The 17,607-nt window shown below is 55.2% G+C and overlaps 2 protein-coding genes across 3 annotated transcripts; both read left to right on the forward strand.

Moving 5' to 3' along the window:
* Positions 1-1,861: 1,861 nt before the first annotated feature.
* Positions 1,862-11,114, forward strand: LOC135188609 (glutathione S-transferase theta-1). Of its 2 annotated transcripts, none has more exons than XM_064168131.1 (6): positions 1,862-2,549; positions 2,680-2,736; positions 5,109-5,196; positions 6,633-6,783; positions 8,838-9,014; positions 9,270-9,334. In XM_064168131.1, exons 1-6 carry the CDS (start codon positions 2,438-2,440, stop codon positions 9,279-9,281), a joined length of 597 nt encoding a protein of 198 aa, XP_064024201.1. In that variant the 5' UTR covers positions 1,862-2,437; the 3' UTR covers positions 9,282-9,334. The 2 variants fall into 2 exon arrangements, with proteins under 2 accessions (XP_064024201.1, XP_064024200.1); XM_064168130.1 differs by lacking the exon at positions 9,270-9,334 and adding an exon at positions 10,897-11,114 and having other exon boundaries at positions 1,869-2,549.
* Positions 11,115-14,402: 3,288 nt separating this feature from the next.
* LOC135188610 (D-dopachrome decarboxylase-like) lies at positions 14,403-16,209 on the forward strand. Its single transcript, XM_064168132.1, has 3 exons — positions 14,403-14,580; positions 14,671-14,846; positions 15,929-16,209. The coding sequence occupies exons 1-3, from the start codon at positions 14,473-14,475 to the stop codon at positions 15,999-16,001; spliced, it is 357 nt and encodes a 118-aa protein (XP_064024202.1). The 5' UTR covers positions 14,403-14,472; the 3' UTR covers positions 16,002-16,209.
* Positions 16,210-17,607: the final 1,398 nt, after the last annotated feature.

Below are 17,607 nucleotides of genomic sequence, written 5' to 3' on the forward strand. Positions count from 1 at the left end.
TTCCCCTGGTCTACTCTGCCTGCTCTATGCCCATCTGAACTGCAGGTTCGCTCTCCCCACGCAGTGGCGTTTGGGGGCCTTCTATGCAGGCAGGACAAAGGAGCTCCCCCGAGCGACTCCTTGGGTGGCAACGGAGTTGTACAATAGCTCAATTTGCCCTGCTTGGTTTTCCCCTCTGGCCTGTGCAGATAAGGCATCTCTCGTCCTCGTACTTTGCCTTTTGCCGTCCCTCCACCTCCCCCATTTTGCTCGCTTCTGTCATTTGATCTGGGCTGGTTCCAGCTCCCAGGCTGAGAGCCCCAAGAGCTGCCTGCCAAAATCCCAGGTTGTGCAAGAGTTGTGCCTGGCTGGGTGCAAGGTCTGTTTGGTGTCAGCTCCCTATTCGCCTGAACGTGCAGAGGAGCTACACCTCCAGTGGCAGCTGAATGTGCTGCTCCAGCTCGATTTCCTCGGCTCCTGCCAGGGGCTACTTGGAAAGCAGAGAGAGCCTGTGAGCTCTAGGGAAAAAATGCAGCTGGGATGCACAACATGGGAGGAGTGTTTAAAGAACAGACCCACGTCCTGGGACCTTTATAAAACAATTAAGCTGCAAAACTTACTGCAGTTTTACTGTGCTCTTGTTTCCCAAAAAGGTGATAAAGTACAGGCAGCAAAAACTAACCTTGAAGTGACAGAGGCAGCTGAAAACAGAGTGCTAGAAGCCTAGAGTCAAGAATAAAGCAAACAAGTGCCACATGACATGACCAGGGACAAATATCTGTGGGGGGTGTGCAGTGCTGACAGCAAACTGGAGGAAGGACTTAAAGAAGGAGCATGTCCAGGAGACACATGAAAAGATCTTTGAAATCCAGATAGGACTAAAGGATCAACTGAATGAACCACAACTAAAGTGAGCCAGGGCTGCTACTCTTCACAGAGAGAGTGATTGGCACTGTAATGGGCTGCCCAGGGAGGTGGTGGAATTGCCATGCCTGGAGGTGTTGAAGCCAAGCCTGGCTGGGGCACTGAGCGCCATGGTCTGGTTGATTGGACAGGGCTGGGTGCTAGGTTGGGCTGGATGAGCTTGGAGGCCTCTTTCAGCCTGCTTGATTTTATGATTCTGTGATTGTGTGAGTCCTGCTACCCACCAGCAAACTCTTCTCACTCAGGGAGCTCAGGGATATGCAACCATTTTGAACCATAAAGACTTCTCAGAGTACTCCGTGTGCAGAGCCACGTTCACACTTCTTTTCTCCACTCCTTTATGTCTTCTTTGCACCAAAGGAGTTTGACATCAACTGAAGCACCTGCCACAGCACCCTGCAAGCCTTCCCCCCGGTGCCTTGGTGCTGTGGGCAGGTGCTCTAGAGGGTAAACTGCAGAGGAACTGCAGAGTGTGCAGAGCACCTCTGCCTGTTCTGGCCAGGAGCCTGAAAACCTCTCATTGTGCAGTTCTCCATCCGAGCAATGACTCTGGAGCAGTTGCGTGGTGCAGCAGACTCAATACTCGGTGCTGAGATGCGGTTTGGCCTCTGGACTCTGGCAGACCAAGTGGTCTAACAGAGAGCCCCACTCCTACGCAGGAGCTCTCAGAGCTGCAGTCCTGGCAAAGCAGCATAAAGGGAAGCACCTGAAAGAGTTCCAGTTTGTAGTTTCTCAGCCAGCAGGCTCCCAGCTCAGCACCCAACCTTTTCACCACTCTCTATAATGATCCTTTACACAAGCAAAAGAGCAACTGATCCTCTGGTTCCCTCTCCCCGAGATCCCGCAGCTCTTTCCAAGGGTTTGTGTGTGACATACGAGCTCTCTGGTGCAGCACTGATAAAAAGGTGTCAGCTGAGCCGAGGTGAATTTGACTGGGGGTGACTTTGCCCTGAGTGGTTCAGCTGCTCTACCTTTCAGAGTCCCAGGAGTGCAAGGCTGGGAGGGGAAGCACAGACCCAGCTGGCTCAGCCCTTCGAACCAACCTCTCATTCGAGGTTGGTGATTTATCACTCCCCGTGAACGGCTGTCGCTTGTAGCTCAGCGCGACTGGGATGTTCTTCCCCTGAGCACGGCCAGGACTACCCACCCCTGCGGGACGGGGAATTCTGTGCCTACGCACCCTGGCTCCGTCCCTGCCTCACTGCCCTCCGCCGGAAAGGCTTTCCCGGGGTCCTCCGCCGCTTCCCCTCCCCGCGGGACCCTCAGTTGCTTTCCTCTCCTTGCTCCGAGACCCCTCAAGGAGCAGACTCCGCTGCCCCACGACCCCTCCTCGCACCAGGGCGGAGGTCCGCGGTCCTACTTCTTGCAGCCACCGACCGCCAAGGGTGCGTTGCCGCCGGCGCTGCCCGGGGGAGGGCCCCCGCCGCCTCCCGACCGCGAACGGCTCGGCCCCCGCCTGCCCACGCGGGGCGGCTCCGGGCGGCGGCAACAGCACAGAACCGCGGCAGCCTCCCGCGGGTCGGGCGGCAGCAGGATGGGGCTGGAACTGTACCTGGACCTGCTCTCGCAGCCCTGCCGCTCCATCTACATCTTCGCCCGGACCAACAACATCCCCTTCGAGTTCAAGCACGTGGAGCTCTTCAAAGGTGGGACGGGCACAGCCCGGCCGCTGCCGAGCTGCCCGCGGGAGCGGGTGGGCGGCGGGCGGCGGGGCCAGGGCGGGCGGCAGCCCACCGGGGGCCGCGGCCTCAGCGCCCCTCTCTTGGCTCTTGGCAGAATCGGTGCTGGGGAAGAAGCCGGCGGCGGGGAGTGGCGCGGAGCAGCCCCATGCAGGTGAGCGGACGGGAGGGGAGGGTACCCCCGCCTCGGGCACCGGTGTCCGTCCGGCGGGCAGGGAGGGAGCCAGCTGCGCTGCGGGAGGCTGTCAGCGCCCGGCGCTGTAGCGCGATCCCCGGGCACGGCTGAGCCCCCGGGCGCTCACTGCGTCCTGCCCTCCGGGCAGAAGGGCCCCGGGCCCGGATCGCGAAGTATTTGCTTTCATGGCCCCAAAGAGCCGCTTCGCCTGCCCGACGGGCGGGCTACTGAGCCGGGCAGGACTGGTGCCCATAGGAGTGTTCGGTCCGCTCCAGATCAGCAGCCGTGCGAGAGGACCCTCCCTGCCGCGGCAGCGTCAGCCCCTGTTCGGCAAGGGAACGCCGCACCCCGGGGAGGTGGCAGAAGGCTGGAGTTGGCGAGCGAGGGAGATCACCTGTTTAGGAGAGGGATGCAGAGCTCGGAGGAGGCTTTTCCATCGTCTCACCTGGTGTCCTCTCACTTAGGGGTGAAGCCTGCCCGGGCTCGCACATCAGAGCCGAGGCCGGTGCCAGCCCCGGGGAGCGCTGCCAGCCCCGCGGGTAAGCTGAGGAGCTGGAAACGTGCGCTGCCGCGGAGCCAGAACGCAGCGGTCTGGCCATGCAGCTCTCCTTCCCAGAGCGCTCTCCTGGCCGTGCTGCGCCTATTTTTGTGGCTCCCCAGGGAACGTTCCTCCAGCCCTCGCTAGCAAATCAGAGTGACAGCCGAGGAGTGCTCTGGGGCAGTGTGCTCTGCTGAGGTCTCTTCCAACCTTGGTGATACTGTGATACTGTGATAATTTATGCTGTGTGCAGCCTGCCCTGCTCGTGGACAGTATGCACTGCTTATTACAGTTACCTCTCCAAGCCCAGCCATACACAGTGTGTATCTCAGGGGGGCATCGAGGGTTAATGACACCAGTTGCAACCGATGTTAAACTGTAAGGCAAGCCGGCCTCAGGGCAGTGATGAAGATGGGCCACCTAAGATCACTAAAATGCAGATTTTGCCCTGTTTCAATGTGCTGAGCGTTGGTCCCAGGGAAGCAGCCTGGAGTGTCTATACCAAGGCTTTAATCAGTGGCACAGTCTCGGCACACAAAGACCTTGTAAGAGCCAAAGCAAATAAGGTGCCATGTCTGGGCTGCCCGTGGTGCAGTCTGTGTAAGAGACACTGACCTCCTTGCCCAGACTGCTGTGGTGACAGGTTAATGCCATCAGGGCACTGACCTGTTCAGTGTTCCTGCCAGGACTGCTGCAGACCCCAGTCTGATTTGGGCTCCCCTCACCTACTGCTTGCTTATACTGTAGCTCCTCAGTTGTCTGCTACCAAAGCCAGCTGCAAACAAACTTGATAGTCCACAAGGCTGGGGTTAGTTTTGGAAGCGATTTCCTGCTGCACGTTTGTCCTGCCTGCAAAGCAGCCACTGCCTCCTGGACGGGGCAAACAGTCCTTGGTGCTGCCAATTGAAAGCCCTTATGCGTTTTGAGCAAAGGGGTTTATGGACAAGACTTCCTCTGGTCATGCTGATTTGATTAGGATCTGCACCCTAAATGTCTCCTTCCAGAGAGCACTTAAGCAAAGCAAACTCCTCACACCTTTTACATAGGTGTTCCTGGGCTCGTACAGCTGCCTGGCATTTGACTGCTGGCTGGCAGGTCCAGTGCCTGCAGCAGGAAACTGAAGACCTGATTAGCAGTCAGCTGTTAATTCCTCCATGGGACCGTGGGGTGTGTAAACTCTTAGGGGATGGTGTGTTCTGTGTTCCTGACAGAGGTAGGCTGACTCGCAGAGCCAGGAGTAACGCAGGGCAGAGGTGCTGGAGCTTCCTTGCCCCTTAGCTAATGTCCCCTATGGCAAAGTGGAGGCTTTCCTGGGCCTGCTGTTGTGTTGCTGGCATTTGCGTTTTTGCCGTCCCAGCAGAAACAATGGAGACGTCCTCAGCTGTGCGAGTGCTGAGGGATCAGCTCTGTTGACAGCCATTTACTCTCTTTGTAGATGCTCAGCTCCCTCTGCTCTTCAGAGACAAAGCAAACAGGGAGAGAATGTTTCTCCGTGCGTCTATAAGCCAATCATGCTCTCTGACTAATTAGCCACCAGGCTTTTCAGTCGCTTTCCACCGCGGCTGCATCCTAGCTAGAGTCAGCTACACTCGCCGACTTCAGGAAAATGGCTTTGTTTTGGTGCTGGCTGTGGGAACAGGACCAGGAGCAGCAACCATCTGCCCTCAGTAGGATGCTCTGCTTGCAAACTCAACTTTTCCAAACCCTGCTTCTTTGGCAAATACGTTTTTAGGCTCAGTTGTCCTAGCTTCTGTCTCTTTCCCCCTGTCTCAGATACACTTCTAACCTCCAGCTTGTCTGTTCCTGCTCTTAGGGCCATCAAACTGTGAGGGAGCTGGCAAAGTCAGCCTCCTGAAGAAGGTACCAGCACTGAAGGACGGAGACTTCACCCTAGCAGAATGGTAAGAACTCAGTCCTTAGACTTCCTTGGGTGCCAGGAATGTGTGCAGCCTCTAGCAGATGCCATTCCTGCTGACTGATGAAGGACTCCAGAATTCATCATCACGTTGGTTATTTTTAATAGTCTAACCTCATTTGCTCTGTTTCCATTTTCTGTTTGAATTATCTTTCAGAATGTAAACAAATCAGCTGGCTTCTTGAGCTTGCCCTGGAGGCAGTTACCTCCAAATGGGAGCATAAACACTTCTGGGGAATGTTTAAAGCTTGTACAAATCCCTTTCACTCTAGAGGGAAAAATCTGTTTATCTGAGTTAGTCCCAAAGACCAACACCTAGAGGGATGCAATGTAGGCTTCACTCAATGGGAAGGGTGGAGGCTGGTGCCACACTGCTGCAGCATTGGGATTGCATGGGCAGAGGGTCTGCATTGTCCTCTGGTTTGTCAGCACAGGATTTTCTGTGGCATCTCTTGCTGCAGCAGCAGCAGCCTGCATCTCGCTGCAGATGACTAAGATGTTCTTTCCATCTGACTTCTGCCAGTTAGCAAAAGTACAAACATCTGGACACAGAGGGAGGTTCTGTAGGCTGTGCTGGATCTTCACAGCTTCACAGATTGCATTAGGCTGCTCTGCACCACAGACAGTGCTGTGATTTTCCAGTAGGTGACTTTTCATGGGAGCTAAGGTGGTGAAGTTCCATGTCTGATGTCAGTGTGAGTTAGATGCCAACGTATGGTCCCCAGGCTTCAGGGGAGACTCTGATCTCAGCTCTCACTAGGGAAGCAGCAAGCTGAGAAGGGGCAGGAGAGGGAGCTTGGGCTAAGGCACTCTGCATCAGCAGATCAAGGGATGTTCTCCTCCCCCTCTGTCTGCTCTGGTGAGACCTCATCTTGAGCTCTGCCTTCAGTTTGGGGCTCCCCAGTTGAAGAGGGACAGGAATCTGCTGGAGAGAGTCCACGAGATGACTATGAGGATAATTAGGGGCCTGGAGCACTGCCTGATGAGGAGAGGCTGAGTGACCTGGGGCTGCTTAGTCTGGAGAAGAGAAGACTGAGAGGGGATTTAATCCATGTCTATAACTATCTGAGGGCTGGGTGTCAGGAGGGAGGACAGGCTGTGCTCACTGCTGCCTGAGCTAGGACAAGCAGCAATGGAAGGAAGCTGCAGCACAGGAGGTTCCAGCTCAGCACAAGGGGGAACTTCTTGACTGTAAGGGTCCCAGAGCCCTGGCACAGGCTGCCCAGAGAGGCTGTGGAGTCTCCTTCTGTGAAGCCTTTCAAGGCCTGGCTGGATGTGTTGCTGTGTGCCCTGAGCTGGATTGGGTGATCCTGCTGTGGCAGAGGGCTGGAGTCAGTGAGCTTTCTGGGCCCCTCCCAAGCCCTGACACCCTGTGATGCTGTGGTCCTGAGCCCTCCCTTGTCTCTGGTTCCTGTCGAGCAGCACAGCCATTCTGCTGTATCTGAGTCGGAAGTACAACACTCCTGACCACTGGTACCCAGCAGACATCCAGAAACGGGCCCAGGTGGATGAGTACCTCTCGTGGCATCATGCCAACATCCGGGCCAGTGCTCCCAAGACCATGTGGATCAAGGTAAGGAGGCTGAATGGTGCAAGGCTGGGGAAGTGATGTTGTCCTGGCAGAGCACTTTGGAGTCTGTCACTGCTAGGCCATCGCTGGCTGCCAGGAGCTCTTCCTCACTGCCCAGCAGTAGGATCTGGCAAAGCCACCTCTGGTTACTGGCTCCTTTTTCTTTAAAGTAGGTCTGGTAGAGAAGTTGTCAAATCCCAACAGACTTCCACTGCCTGGATGTGTTGATGGATGTGTAGCAGACTGGGTGCTGCCTCCAAGGGCCTCCCTGCACAGCTGTGCAGAGCCTGCTCACAGGCAGAAGTTCTGCTCCTTTGCTGAGCCTGGGCTTTGCTGCTGGGAGCACAAAGGTTGCATTCTTCATGCAGCAAGTCCCTGCAGCCCCCGCAGGCTGCACGTCAAGAAGGAGCTTTCTGCTTGGAGCACATCTGGGGGCTTCTCTGGAACAGGCTCAGGGGTAGAGACAGAGAGACCAGCAGAGTGTCTTTGTTCAGTGTGGTCAGATCAGCCTAGGCTGAGGCCAAGCGCAGAGAGTGCCTCTGAGGCAGACAGTTCACATCAAGTGATTTTGCTGGACACCTATTTGCAGTTAGTGCAGTGTCCTTGGAGAGAGCCAGTGCAAACACAGCCCCACAAGGACAGCTGTGCTCTGGAACTTCAGACGAAATCCTTCACACAGGATCCTTCCTCTGTGGAGTTTGCCCTTGTCTGTGCCTAACAAAGCATCTCAGGACTCACTTAGCTCTTTGATTTATTGACATTTGAATTTTTGGCTACAGAGCAGCAATTCAAATATGAGTCAGATTCATACAAGAGGCAGTTTCTTCCAGTCTCTGCAGGCTGTCATTGCAGAGCTCCAAGGGGATGAAATCCAACTAATTGTTGCTGGTGATTAGATAGCCCAGATGCAGAGAAGAGCCCAGAGTAACTGAGAATGGGGGAACACAAAAAGGCACCATGTAAGGGAGGGAATATTAGGTAGATGTGGGAGAAAATAGACTGCCCTGAGATCGAGAAAAGGAAGGAGTGATCAGGCACAGAGATCCCATCAGGCATAACTGGAGCCATGCATTATCTGATTAAATAATTCCACATGTATTTGGCAAAACCCCTCTCTTGGACTGAGCAATTCCTGCTTGAACTGTTGCATATATTAGCAGTCATAGAAATTCAGTCTGCTCCTACCTGCCTTTAATTTTGTTTCTCCAAAGAAGCTTCTTTCTTCAGCTGTGGTAGGTGGAGGCAGCACAGCTGCGAAGCACTGGGCTCCAGCGGTGTGTGCACCTCTGGAGGTGATGACAAAGCTCCTGGAAAGGCAACCACCCCCCGTGCCAGCCAGTCTGTGGAGACAAGGGCTGCACTTACACCACTGCTCTGGAAAATCTCCCACTGGTTTGGAGAGTGATGCCTGGGAGACCACAGAAAGCTGCTGTAGAAGTGCTGCTTGCCCACTCCCAGCCCTGCTGGCTACTGGCACACAGGGGGAGCAACCCCCTGCCCCTCCAGCCAGTGTCGAGGCATTGAGGTCCTCCTCCTAAGCTCCCAGCCACAGTCACCACCAGGCCCTCCTCTCCCTCACCCTAGAGGGCAGGCAGCTGCCTGCCTGTCTGCCCCCAGCACCCAGCGACACAACAGGGAGGGTAGCGGGGGGTGGGCAGGCAGCCTCCCGACCTGTCTTGGCAGGCTGTGAAACAGGGGGCAGGGCAGGGCTGGCAGTGGCTAAGACTTGGCCCCCCTGAAGCTGTTGGCCAGTTTTGGTTTGTAAGTGGAGTGGGAGGGCACAGCAGCTGGGCACAGACCCAGCTGAACCCTGACACCATTCCGCACGTTGCTGGAGGTTACTGTCGCAGCAGATGGGCAGCCCGGGGCTGCCTGTGTGCTCTGTCCAGGAGGCACCTGGGGCTGCAGCAGGGCAGGGAGCTCTGGCATCATCCCCTCCCGCTGCCGTGCTGCAGCATCGCTGGCGGTGCTGAGTGCTTCATGAGGAGTAACTTGAACGGCCACCACCAGAGCCAGACGCGGGTGGCTGACTGCTCTCAAGCCTCTTCTCTCCTCAGGTGCTGATTCCCCTGTTCACGGGGCAGGCGCTGCCCTCCGAGAAGCTGCAGGAGGTTATGGAGGGGCTGTCCAGCTCCCTGAAGCAGCTGGAGGAGAGGTTTCTGCAGGACAAGGCTTTCATCATCGGGAGCGAGATCTCCCTGGCGGATCTCGTGGCCATTGTGGAGCTGATGCAGGTGAGGGCTGGAGTGTGGCAGTGGTCTCAGGCAGGGGAAAAGAGATGCTGCTGGGCAGGGAGAGGTGCAGCATGTGGTAAGGCCTCCCCGGAGGGAGGGGCGAGGGCATGTCTCAGCAGAACAAGGAGGAGATTGTGGGAGTGGGTTCAGGACCCCAGCTGAGAGAACCTGGCTGCAACAACCTTTCTGTTTCTCTTTTCTGCCGACACTTCCTGTCCCTTTGTCCTTTGTCCTGACTTCGTTTTTAACCTGCAGAGAAGGAGGTGATCTATAAACGTGAGAGGCACCAGCAGACAGGGCTGGTGAAAGAGAAAAACCTTCCTGTGTTATTTTCTTCATACAAGAATATTCCTCTTCAGGTGGAGCCTGCCCACGCCTGGGGGATGCGAGGAAGTCCAAGCCTCGGAGCAGTCAAATGAGATGTAACGAGCTGGCTGTTCTCTGCCAGAGTGGCAGGGCCTGGAGCCTGCAGCCCAGCAGTGATTCTGTCTTCCAGTTCTGTATGCCAGAGACTGAAGGACAGCATCGTGTGCTCGAGTGGCCAGACAGAAAGGGGGAGGGGGTAAATTTTGTCAGCTAAGGCATCTGCAACACTCAGTGCTTTGTGCCTTTGCTGCTCAGCACAGCACTCAGTACTGCAGGCTGCGTGGTTGTCCTGCAGCTGTCAGCCCACCATGGCTCCAGTGCTCGCCCTGAAAGTCACTCACAGGCTGGTAGTCCTCTCTGCTGCTCCTAACAGCTCCCTGGCACTCAGAAATTGACCTTTAAAGCACAGGCATCCCTCAGGGGTCAGTGCTCCACCAGTGCTGTTTGACATCTTTGTCTGTGCCATGGACAGAGGAATCAGTGCACCCTCAGCAGGTTTGCAGGTGGCACCAAGCTGTGTGGCACAGGTGACTTGCTAGAGGGCAGGGATCCATCCAGAGGGACCTGGATAGGTGTGCCCAGGCCAACCTCATGAACACAAGGCCAAGTGTAAGGTCCTGCACCTGGGTGAGTGCAATCCCAAGCACATATCCAGGCTGGGTGGGGAATAGCTGAGAGCAGCCCTGAGGAACAGGACCTGGGGGGTCTGGGGTGAGGAAAAGCTCCACATGAGCCTGCAGTGTGAGTGCAGCCCAGACACAACCCTGTGCTGGGCTGCAGCCAGAGCAGTGTGGGCACAGGGCAAGGGAGGGGATTCTGCCCCTTGGCTCTGCTCTCCTCAGACCCCACCTGCAGTCCTGGGGGCAGTTCTGCAGCCCCCAGCACAAGCAGCACATGGAAGTGTTGGAGCCAGTGCAGAGGAGGCCACAAAGGTGCTGAGAGGGCTGCAGCAGCTCTGCTCTGAGCACAGGCTGAGAGAGTTGGGGCTGTGCAGGCTGGAGAAGAGAAGGCTTGGAGGAGAGCTTGGAGTGGCCTTGTAGGATCTGAAGGAGGCTGCAGGAGGGCTGGGAAGGGACTACTGACAAGGTCTGGTAAGGACAGGAGGAGGAGGAATGGGTTTGAAGTGGCAGAGGGGAGATTGAGCCTGGATGTTAGGAAAGGGTTCTTTAGAGTGAGGGTGGTGAGACACTGGCACAGGTTGCCCAGGGAGGCTGTGGCTGCTCCCTCCCTGGAGGTGTTCAAGGCCAGGCTGGATGAGGCCCTGAGTGACCTGTTCTCGTGGGAGCTGTCCCTGCCTATGGCAGGGGTTGGAACTGGCTGAGCTTTGAGGTCCCTTCCAACCTAACCCATTCTATGCTCCTGTGTCCCCTGGACACCTTCCTTCCTGGTGCTCCTCAGTGAGCTCTTCTTCAGTTTTTAACCCTCTGCCTGCACCTGCAGGTGCACTTCTGGTGCTGTTGTGTTGGTGCAGAAGTGGCTGCCCAGTGCCTCACTGCTGTCTCTTCCCTGTCTGCAGCCTGTCGGAGTCGGTTGTGACGTCTTTGAAGACAGACCGAGGCTGATGCAGTGGCGCAGGAGGGTGGAGGACGCTGTGGGGAAGGAGCTTTTCTTTCAAGCCCATGAGATGATTCTGAACATCAAAGAACTGAGCAACATTCAGATTGACCCAGGGCTGAAAGAGCACCTAGCACCTGTGCTGATGAAGATGTTGAAATGAATTGAGCTACCTTTCCACTTTTGCTGCCTTCTGGTTTTTTGTAACGACTTCTCTGACCTCCAGTTCTACCGGTAACTGGTGAGGGCACTGCCCAGCTAACCCAGGAACTGCAGAGGGTTTGTCCCCCACCAAGCCTTGCCTGTGTCTGTGGGGGTGGAGGCTGGGGAAGGTTTAAGGCCTGAAACATTCAATTTCTACGAAAGGCTGAGGCCCTGCAGGTCGCTGAAGATGTGAATCTGGCTTTGTTTCAGCATCAGCCTCCTCAGAGCTAGCAGAGACACCAATGGTCTTTCACAGAACCACAGAGAGTCAGGGGCTGGAAGGGACCTCAAAAGCTGCTCCAGCCCAAGCCCCCTGCCAGAGCAGGATCTCCTAGAGCAGATCACACAGGAACACATCCAGGTGGGTTCTGATTACCTCCAGAGAGGGAGACTCCACAACCTCCCTGGGCAGCCTGACAAAGCTGGTCTCAGCAGACACCTGTGTAGGATGAGTGTTGGGTTTGTGTGCTTTGAACGTCTGCAGCCTGATCCTCACCTTCTCAGCTCATGTCTGCACAGATACAGCACAAAACTGCAGGGAGTCACAAAAGTGGGAAAAACTATTTAATTGCCATTTTGTTTGTTTCTTTTTCTGAGGCATCCTCCTCAGCTGTCCATGTACATTCCAAGCCTCTATTTGCCTTTAGGTTCCTGTGAGAAGTTTCTTCACACTGACCTGGAGCTGTGATTCTCAATAAGTGTGCAGCTGAACCACTGCTCCCTGCCTTTTGCTGTGATCAGGGCAGGGGCTGCTCTTGGAGAGGGCTGCAGTAAGGATTAAGCCACTTCAGACAGCTGACCTAGAACACTCTCCTGGTACTACCTGGGGAGCACACTGGAAGGAAGCTTTCACAAGGGTTTCTGGCAGTAGGACGGCAGTGAACTCGTGGGGGGGTTCTTTTCTGCAGTAACACTGTATCAGCAACCCACCTTTCTCCTGGAAAATGCAGGGGCCACTAAATCTGGACGTGCTCTTCTGAGACTGTTTTGGATGGAAGCTCACCAAGTAAGGCACCCAGTGCTGCTGAAGCAATAAGCTTTGTGACATTGAGCAACGTAAGCTTGACAATAAAAGGGCAGAGAAGTGGTTTGGGGCTCTTTTCCCTGGCTGTGTTTCTGGTTAGCTGTGGTTCACTTGCAAATCCCTTTTGTACTGCAGCACGACTTGTGGGGTGAACCGGTCCCAGTTTCTTCAGCTGAAAGCAGCACATTGCAAAGGATGCAGAAACTGCTAGAATCTCTCTCTGCATATTTCTGTTCACAAGGAGCTGTTGCCCTTGAACCTTGCTCTGAAATCCTTGCCCAAGAACAGTTCCTGTAAGGAGTGAGGCAAAATGAGTAAGTGCTTCAGGAACGGCTTCTCTGCCTAACCACGTGGCTGCTTTGCTTTCCAGTACCACCAGGTCCTGGCCAGTGAGACTCCTGCTGCCAAGTTCTATAAACCCTGATGTGTCCTGCTGAGGTTCCTCACTAAGGTTTCAGTTCCATCTACAACTGATTTAGTCCAGAGCCTGGGGACACCTTTGATTCCCTGTCTGGAAAGAGATTTCACTGCACACTTCAGCTTGCCTTAGCTGGAAACTCTGTGCTGCTGTTCTCTGTAAAGCCAAGGGACCAGACTGAAGGCCTCTTCTTTTGGGGAAGCAAAAATACTAGAAGCAGGCTCATGTTTTGTTCCTGCCCTTCTTTCCTTTTCTTCCCAGCTGAAGGTCAGGTTCTTATTGATGTTTTATCAATGTGATGCCGTCAACAACTGACTTGGATTGTTGATGGGAATTGGTTATGTTTGGGATAATTTTGAGAGTGGAATTGCCAAATGGATGGTGACAAGTGCAAACGTCTGTAGGAGGGAAAGAGCCTACCATGGTTTTCCAAAGGCTGAGCATGTTTGAGAGTTTTTGGCTGCTGTGCTGTTCTCTCTGGCATCTACCTTCATCCTCCTACCACCATTTGAATTGCCTGCTCCAAGACAGGAACAATAAAGCAAAGACTCTGTGGGGCTGTTAACCATCTTCCCAAGGTGAACCATCAAGAGCCAAGGACATTTCTTATCCTCAAAGATGCTTGTGCCAGCTCCAGATCCTGTTGTAATTGCTAACATCAGATACTCGGAATCTTCGCTCTTCCCTTTGGAGGCTTTCTGATGTGCTGATTTCTTGTCGTGCAGAGGCTTCTGGCCTTGGGATTGGAAAAGTATTTGAAGGAATGAGAGGGAAATAGAAGAACAGCTCCTGAATGGCTTCCCAGCTGGAGGCGATGACATCCAGCAGCTAGGCAGTGGTGGGTTTGCACCCCAGGCAAATGCCCCCTGGTGCCTTTATGGCAATGACAAACTTGGGGTCACCTATTGAGGAGGTTACTTTTCTTCTGTAAATTTACCCTGGACTGCTAAGAGGTTTCCTGTGTTACTGCTTGCTGCTTCCCTGGATCTGAAGGCAGTGCCAGCCACCCCCTGCTGTGCCCTGTCCCCTCTCCAGGAGGGTCTTTCTCTTTGCAAGCTCCTAGACATCTCTTTTCCAGCCTCGTTGCTGGCTGCTTTATGCAGACTGCTCCTCATGCCAGTATTGTCTTCACTAGCAGCAGTGAAGGCCAAGCAAACAAAAAAAGAGCAGTTCCCTCAGTTTTCATCAAAATCGCCCAAAACTGTGAAACCCCAAAAGTGACATTGTTCAGGGCAAAGTTCCACGCCAGTGCTGTGCTTTAAGCAAGATGAGTTTTTCATCTGGCTGCTTCAGAGCCTCCTGCCGTAGGTGAGCTCAGGTAGCCCCCACAGGACGGTGGCTCAGCTGCGGGGAAGCTTCTTATCTCTAGATTAGGCTGTCCCTGTGAGCCAGCCTGCCAGGATCACCTCTGCCAGCTCCGGAGCTCAAAGTGCTGGTTGCAGAAGCGAGTTTGTTGATTGTATATGTCGGATAAAACAACAAACCTCTCCGCTCGCCTTTCAAGTGTTTTGCAGTGCCGGCGGCGTGGAGAAGCCACTGCACTGCCGCCCTCGCAGGAGTCAGCGCAGAGGTCTTCCCGGTGGCCCTAAGCTCGCCGTTCCCTCCCGTCGGGCAGATGGGATCGCTTGGCTCTCCCGGTCTGTAACGCCCGTGTCAGCGATGCAGACGGCACGCAGCAGAAGCCCGAGGGCCGGCGGTGCCCCGGGAGAAGCAGAGGTCCGGCAGCGCCTGCCCGGGGCAGTGAGCCGCACCGGTACCCCGAGGCGCCGCCGCACGAACGCGAGGTCGCAGCCGCCCCCGGTCGGGCGGCTCCGGGGGCGGGGCGGGGGCCGGGCCAGGCCGGGCCGAGGCGGTACAATGCGGGGCGGTGCGGAGCTGGGTCAGCTGCCGCCATGCCGTTCTTGGAGCTGGAGACCAACCTGCCGGCCGAGCGGCTGCCGCCGGGGCTGGCCCTGGAGCTCTGCGCCGCCGCTGCCGACATCCTGGGCAAGCCGGTGGAGGTGAGCGCAGGGGCGGCGGGGCCGGGGCCGGCGGGGCCGGTGGGGTCGGGGCTCCGGGGCTCCGGGGACTGACGGTGCCTGTGCCGGCAGCGGATGAACGTGACGGTGCGCAGCGGGCTGCCCATGGCGCTGTTGGGCTCGGCGGAGCCCTGCGCCCAGCTGCTCGTCTCGTCCATCGGCGTGGTGGACTCGGCGGAGCAGAACCGGCGGCACAGCGCCCGTTTCTTCGACGTCCTGACGGCCAAGCTGGGCCTCAGCGCCGAGCGGTGAGTGCGGGTCCGGCGGGGGCCTCTGCCTCGGCTCCTCCTTCACCCCGCGGAGGGAGGACACTGTGCCCGGCGCCGGGCGGGCAGAGCCGGGAGGGAGCGGCGGCGCCGCAGGCTCTGTGCGGTGTAGGCGCGCAGCGGGCACGGCCGAGTGGAGTGCGGGAAGAGACGACGAGGGGTGGCGGAGGCCACCTTGAAGAGAGTAGAGTTAGATCAGGTGTAAGGAAGAAATTCTTCACTGTGAGCGTGTGAGACACTGGAACAGGCTGCGCAGAGTTGTGCCTGTGCCCTCCCTGGCAGCGTTCGAGGCCAGGCTGGATGGGGCACTGATCGACCTGGGCCCGTGGCAGGGACACCTCCCCGTGGTAGGAGGGTGGAACTGGATGACCTTTAAGGTCCCTTTCAGCCTGAACCGTTCTGTGACTGTAAGATGTCAAATGTAGGGGCAATGATGTGGCTTCCCACCTCCTCTGTGAGATTCAGGTGTAATGCAGCGTCAAGACCAGACGCTCTTGGGTGCTGAGTCCTAGGCGTGCAGCTTAGGGCCAGATAAAACGGTGGAGCCGTTTGCACTTGCTGAACGGTCTGGGAAATGCTGTTTTGAAGATTAAGTAGGTTCCAGTCGTGGTAATCTGTGCAAAACCCTGTGGGAAGTGGTAGAGCTTTGCACTGGGGTCGCCAAGTGAATAGTAGGGACAAGCTACGTTCCTGAAGGTAAATCACATCCCTCTCTGCCTCCTCTTCCCTAAACCCCCCAAGGCGAGTAACAGCATTTCCCTGCCTCTTCGAGGCTGCCAGGACAAACGCCCCACAAGAGCCAGAGCTGCTTGGGCCTTTCTGGAAAGGACTCCTGCAAACAGTGCAGCAATTCAGTCTGCTTCTGGGTGTGTGTGGCTGAAGCCTGGCACCTGCCTGCGCCCTGCCCATACACAGCTTATTTTTGCTGCTCTTAAAACCACAAACTGTGATCCACCCAGAGCTGAGTGCACCTCTTCTATTTTGTTGCAAACTGGGCAGGGATGATATTTAAGTGTAAACTAATGTTTCCTGTCCACTTGGTTTTTGCTCTTGTACCCAAAAAGGATTCTCATCCGCTTTTACCTGCTGGAGCCCTGGCAGATTGGCAAGGACAGAACAGTTGTGACATTCCTCTGATCCCTTGAGCAGCTAGTTGGAGCAAAGCAATGATGAAGACATCCCAGAGATGAGCAGCTCTATCTACTTGCTTCCTCTTATGATCAAATCTGTGTAGCTCTGCACTATCACTTACACTGTTCACTGTATGTCTTTGATTTTTGTGCACACAAAGCTCAGGAGTGGAGCACTCAGCTGTAGTGACTTTATTAAACCAGTTCAAAGCCTGTCTCAAGCCTGTCTCCTTGTCCAGAGGCTCTCCCAGTGTCTGTGACTAAGCCATTGCAGTGCGGTGGTGGCCACAGAGCAGTGAAAAGTTTAATTCCAGAACACACTGGGCTTTGTTGAGGAGCAGAGTTGTTCTCGTGTTCACCTACGTTTCCTCATGCTTTGCAAGGCAGAAAGAACCTTTTTGTCTTTTCCCTGTTGCAGCTAAACTGTCCCAGGCTGGCTACAAACACCTGGGAGTCAAATTCTTCTCTTTTCAGGCTCCCCCAAAGCCCTTTCTTGGAAGAGAAGCAATTACTGAGGGGGAAGCTGATGCACGAACATGAATTGCTTGTTTAAAACTCCTATTAAGACTCATGTTCTGGGCACTTCCATTGCCACCTGCAGTGACTGCTCCTACAAAGTGTTACTTGCCCACAGGATTTTCCTGGCTGAATGTAGAAGAGGGAGGCAGTTGGGAAGCACTGCTGGTGCCACAGGAAAATATTCTGGAGTTTCTGCTCCTGACAGCTTTCACTCCTGTCACTCACCCAGCTCTGTAAAACACTGTTCCTCACCCCACTGGCCCTCGTGAAGGTGATGCTTAAATGCCTGTCTGTGATTCTCCACTGCCTTCTGCCACAGAGCAGAAGGAGCTTGAGCCCGTCCACTGGGCAAGCAGCACAGTGCCTGCAGGTGGCATTGGACCGCGGGAACCTTCTCCTCCAGATCAATTATTGTCCATATGTTTTGCTGGTTATTCCTAGATCTAGGTGTTTCAGGACCATGTAAGAACCCAAATATTATCAGAATGGGTGGTCAGGGGTGGCAGAGTTCTGAGTGTCAAGCTTAATAAACAGCAGTAATTTTGGCAAATATCATCCTGCATCACTTAATTTCCCCTCCCCAGCGCATGGGGGTCCAGGGGAACGTGAGGCTGAAGGGCTGGGTTTGTGCTCTTCAGCTACTCTGGTTGGAGTTTTGTTTATGACCTGAGGTCTCAGGGCAGTTGAGAATACTTCTGATTACCATCTGAGTGCAGCACAAACATCTGTGGCTGCAAAACTTGCCAGGAGCATGGTGCCAAAGAGAGTTTGTGATCAGGCTAGGTGGGAGCTACACTTTATCTGGGCAATAAAAAGGTGTCAAAGTCTCTTTGCGTCAGCCTCACTTTATCAGCGGTTCCTAGGCCCTAGAGCTTGGAGACAAGCTGCTGCCTGGATCTCTGCACTTCCTCTGCAGCTCTCTTCAACTGAAGTTTTTCCATCTCAGGTAATAAACACGTAAGTAAATTGAGACTGAGCCACGGGTGGAACTCAGGAGTGCTCTGTGGCAGGGAAGAGGGTGGGCAGCTTTGGCTGTGCAAGTGGCTTAGAATCATGGAATCAAGCAGGTTGGAAGAGACCTCCAAGCTCACCCA

The sequence above is a fragment of the Pogoniulus pusillus genome, chromosome 30 (genome assembly GCF_015220805.1).
Source record: "Pogoniulus pusillus isolate bPogPus1 chromosome 30, bPogPus1.pri, whole genome shotgun sequence".
Classification (NCBI taxonomy): domain Eukaryota; kingdom Metazoa; phylum Chordata; class Aves; order Piciformes; family Lybiidae; genus Pogoniulus; species Pogoniulus pusillus.

Excerpts from the sequence above, each read along its gene's own strand:
- LOC135188609 (XM_064168130.1), top strand. The coding sequence starts at position 2,438 with ATGGGGCTGGAACTGTACCTGGACCTGCTCTCGCAGCCCTGCCGCTCC. Across the intron at positions 2,737-5,108 it reads CGCGGAGCAGCCCCATGCAG|GGCCATCAAACTGTGAGGGA; the intron begins GTGAGCGGACGG and ends TCCTGCTCTTAG. Across the intron at positions 6,784-8,837 it reads CCAAGACCATGTGGATCAAG|GTGCTGATTCCCCTGTTCAC; the intron begins GTAAGGAGGCTG and ends TTCTCTCCTCAG.
- LOC135188610 (XM_064168132.1), top strand. The coding sequence starts at position 14,473 with ATGCCGTTCTTGGAGCTGGAGACCAACCTGCCGGCCGAGCGGCTGCCG. Across the intron at positions 14,581-14,670 it reads TCCTGGGCAAGCCGGTGGAG|CGGATGAACGTGACGGTGCG; the intron begins GTGAGCGCAGGG and ends CTGTGCCGGCAG. Across the intron at positions 14,847-15,928 it reads CTGGGCCTCAGCGCCGAGCG|GATTCTCATCCGCTTTTACC; the intron begins GTGAGTGCGGGT and ends GTACCCAAAAAG.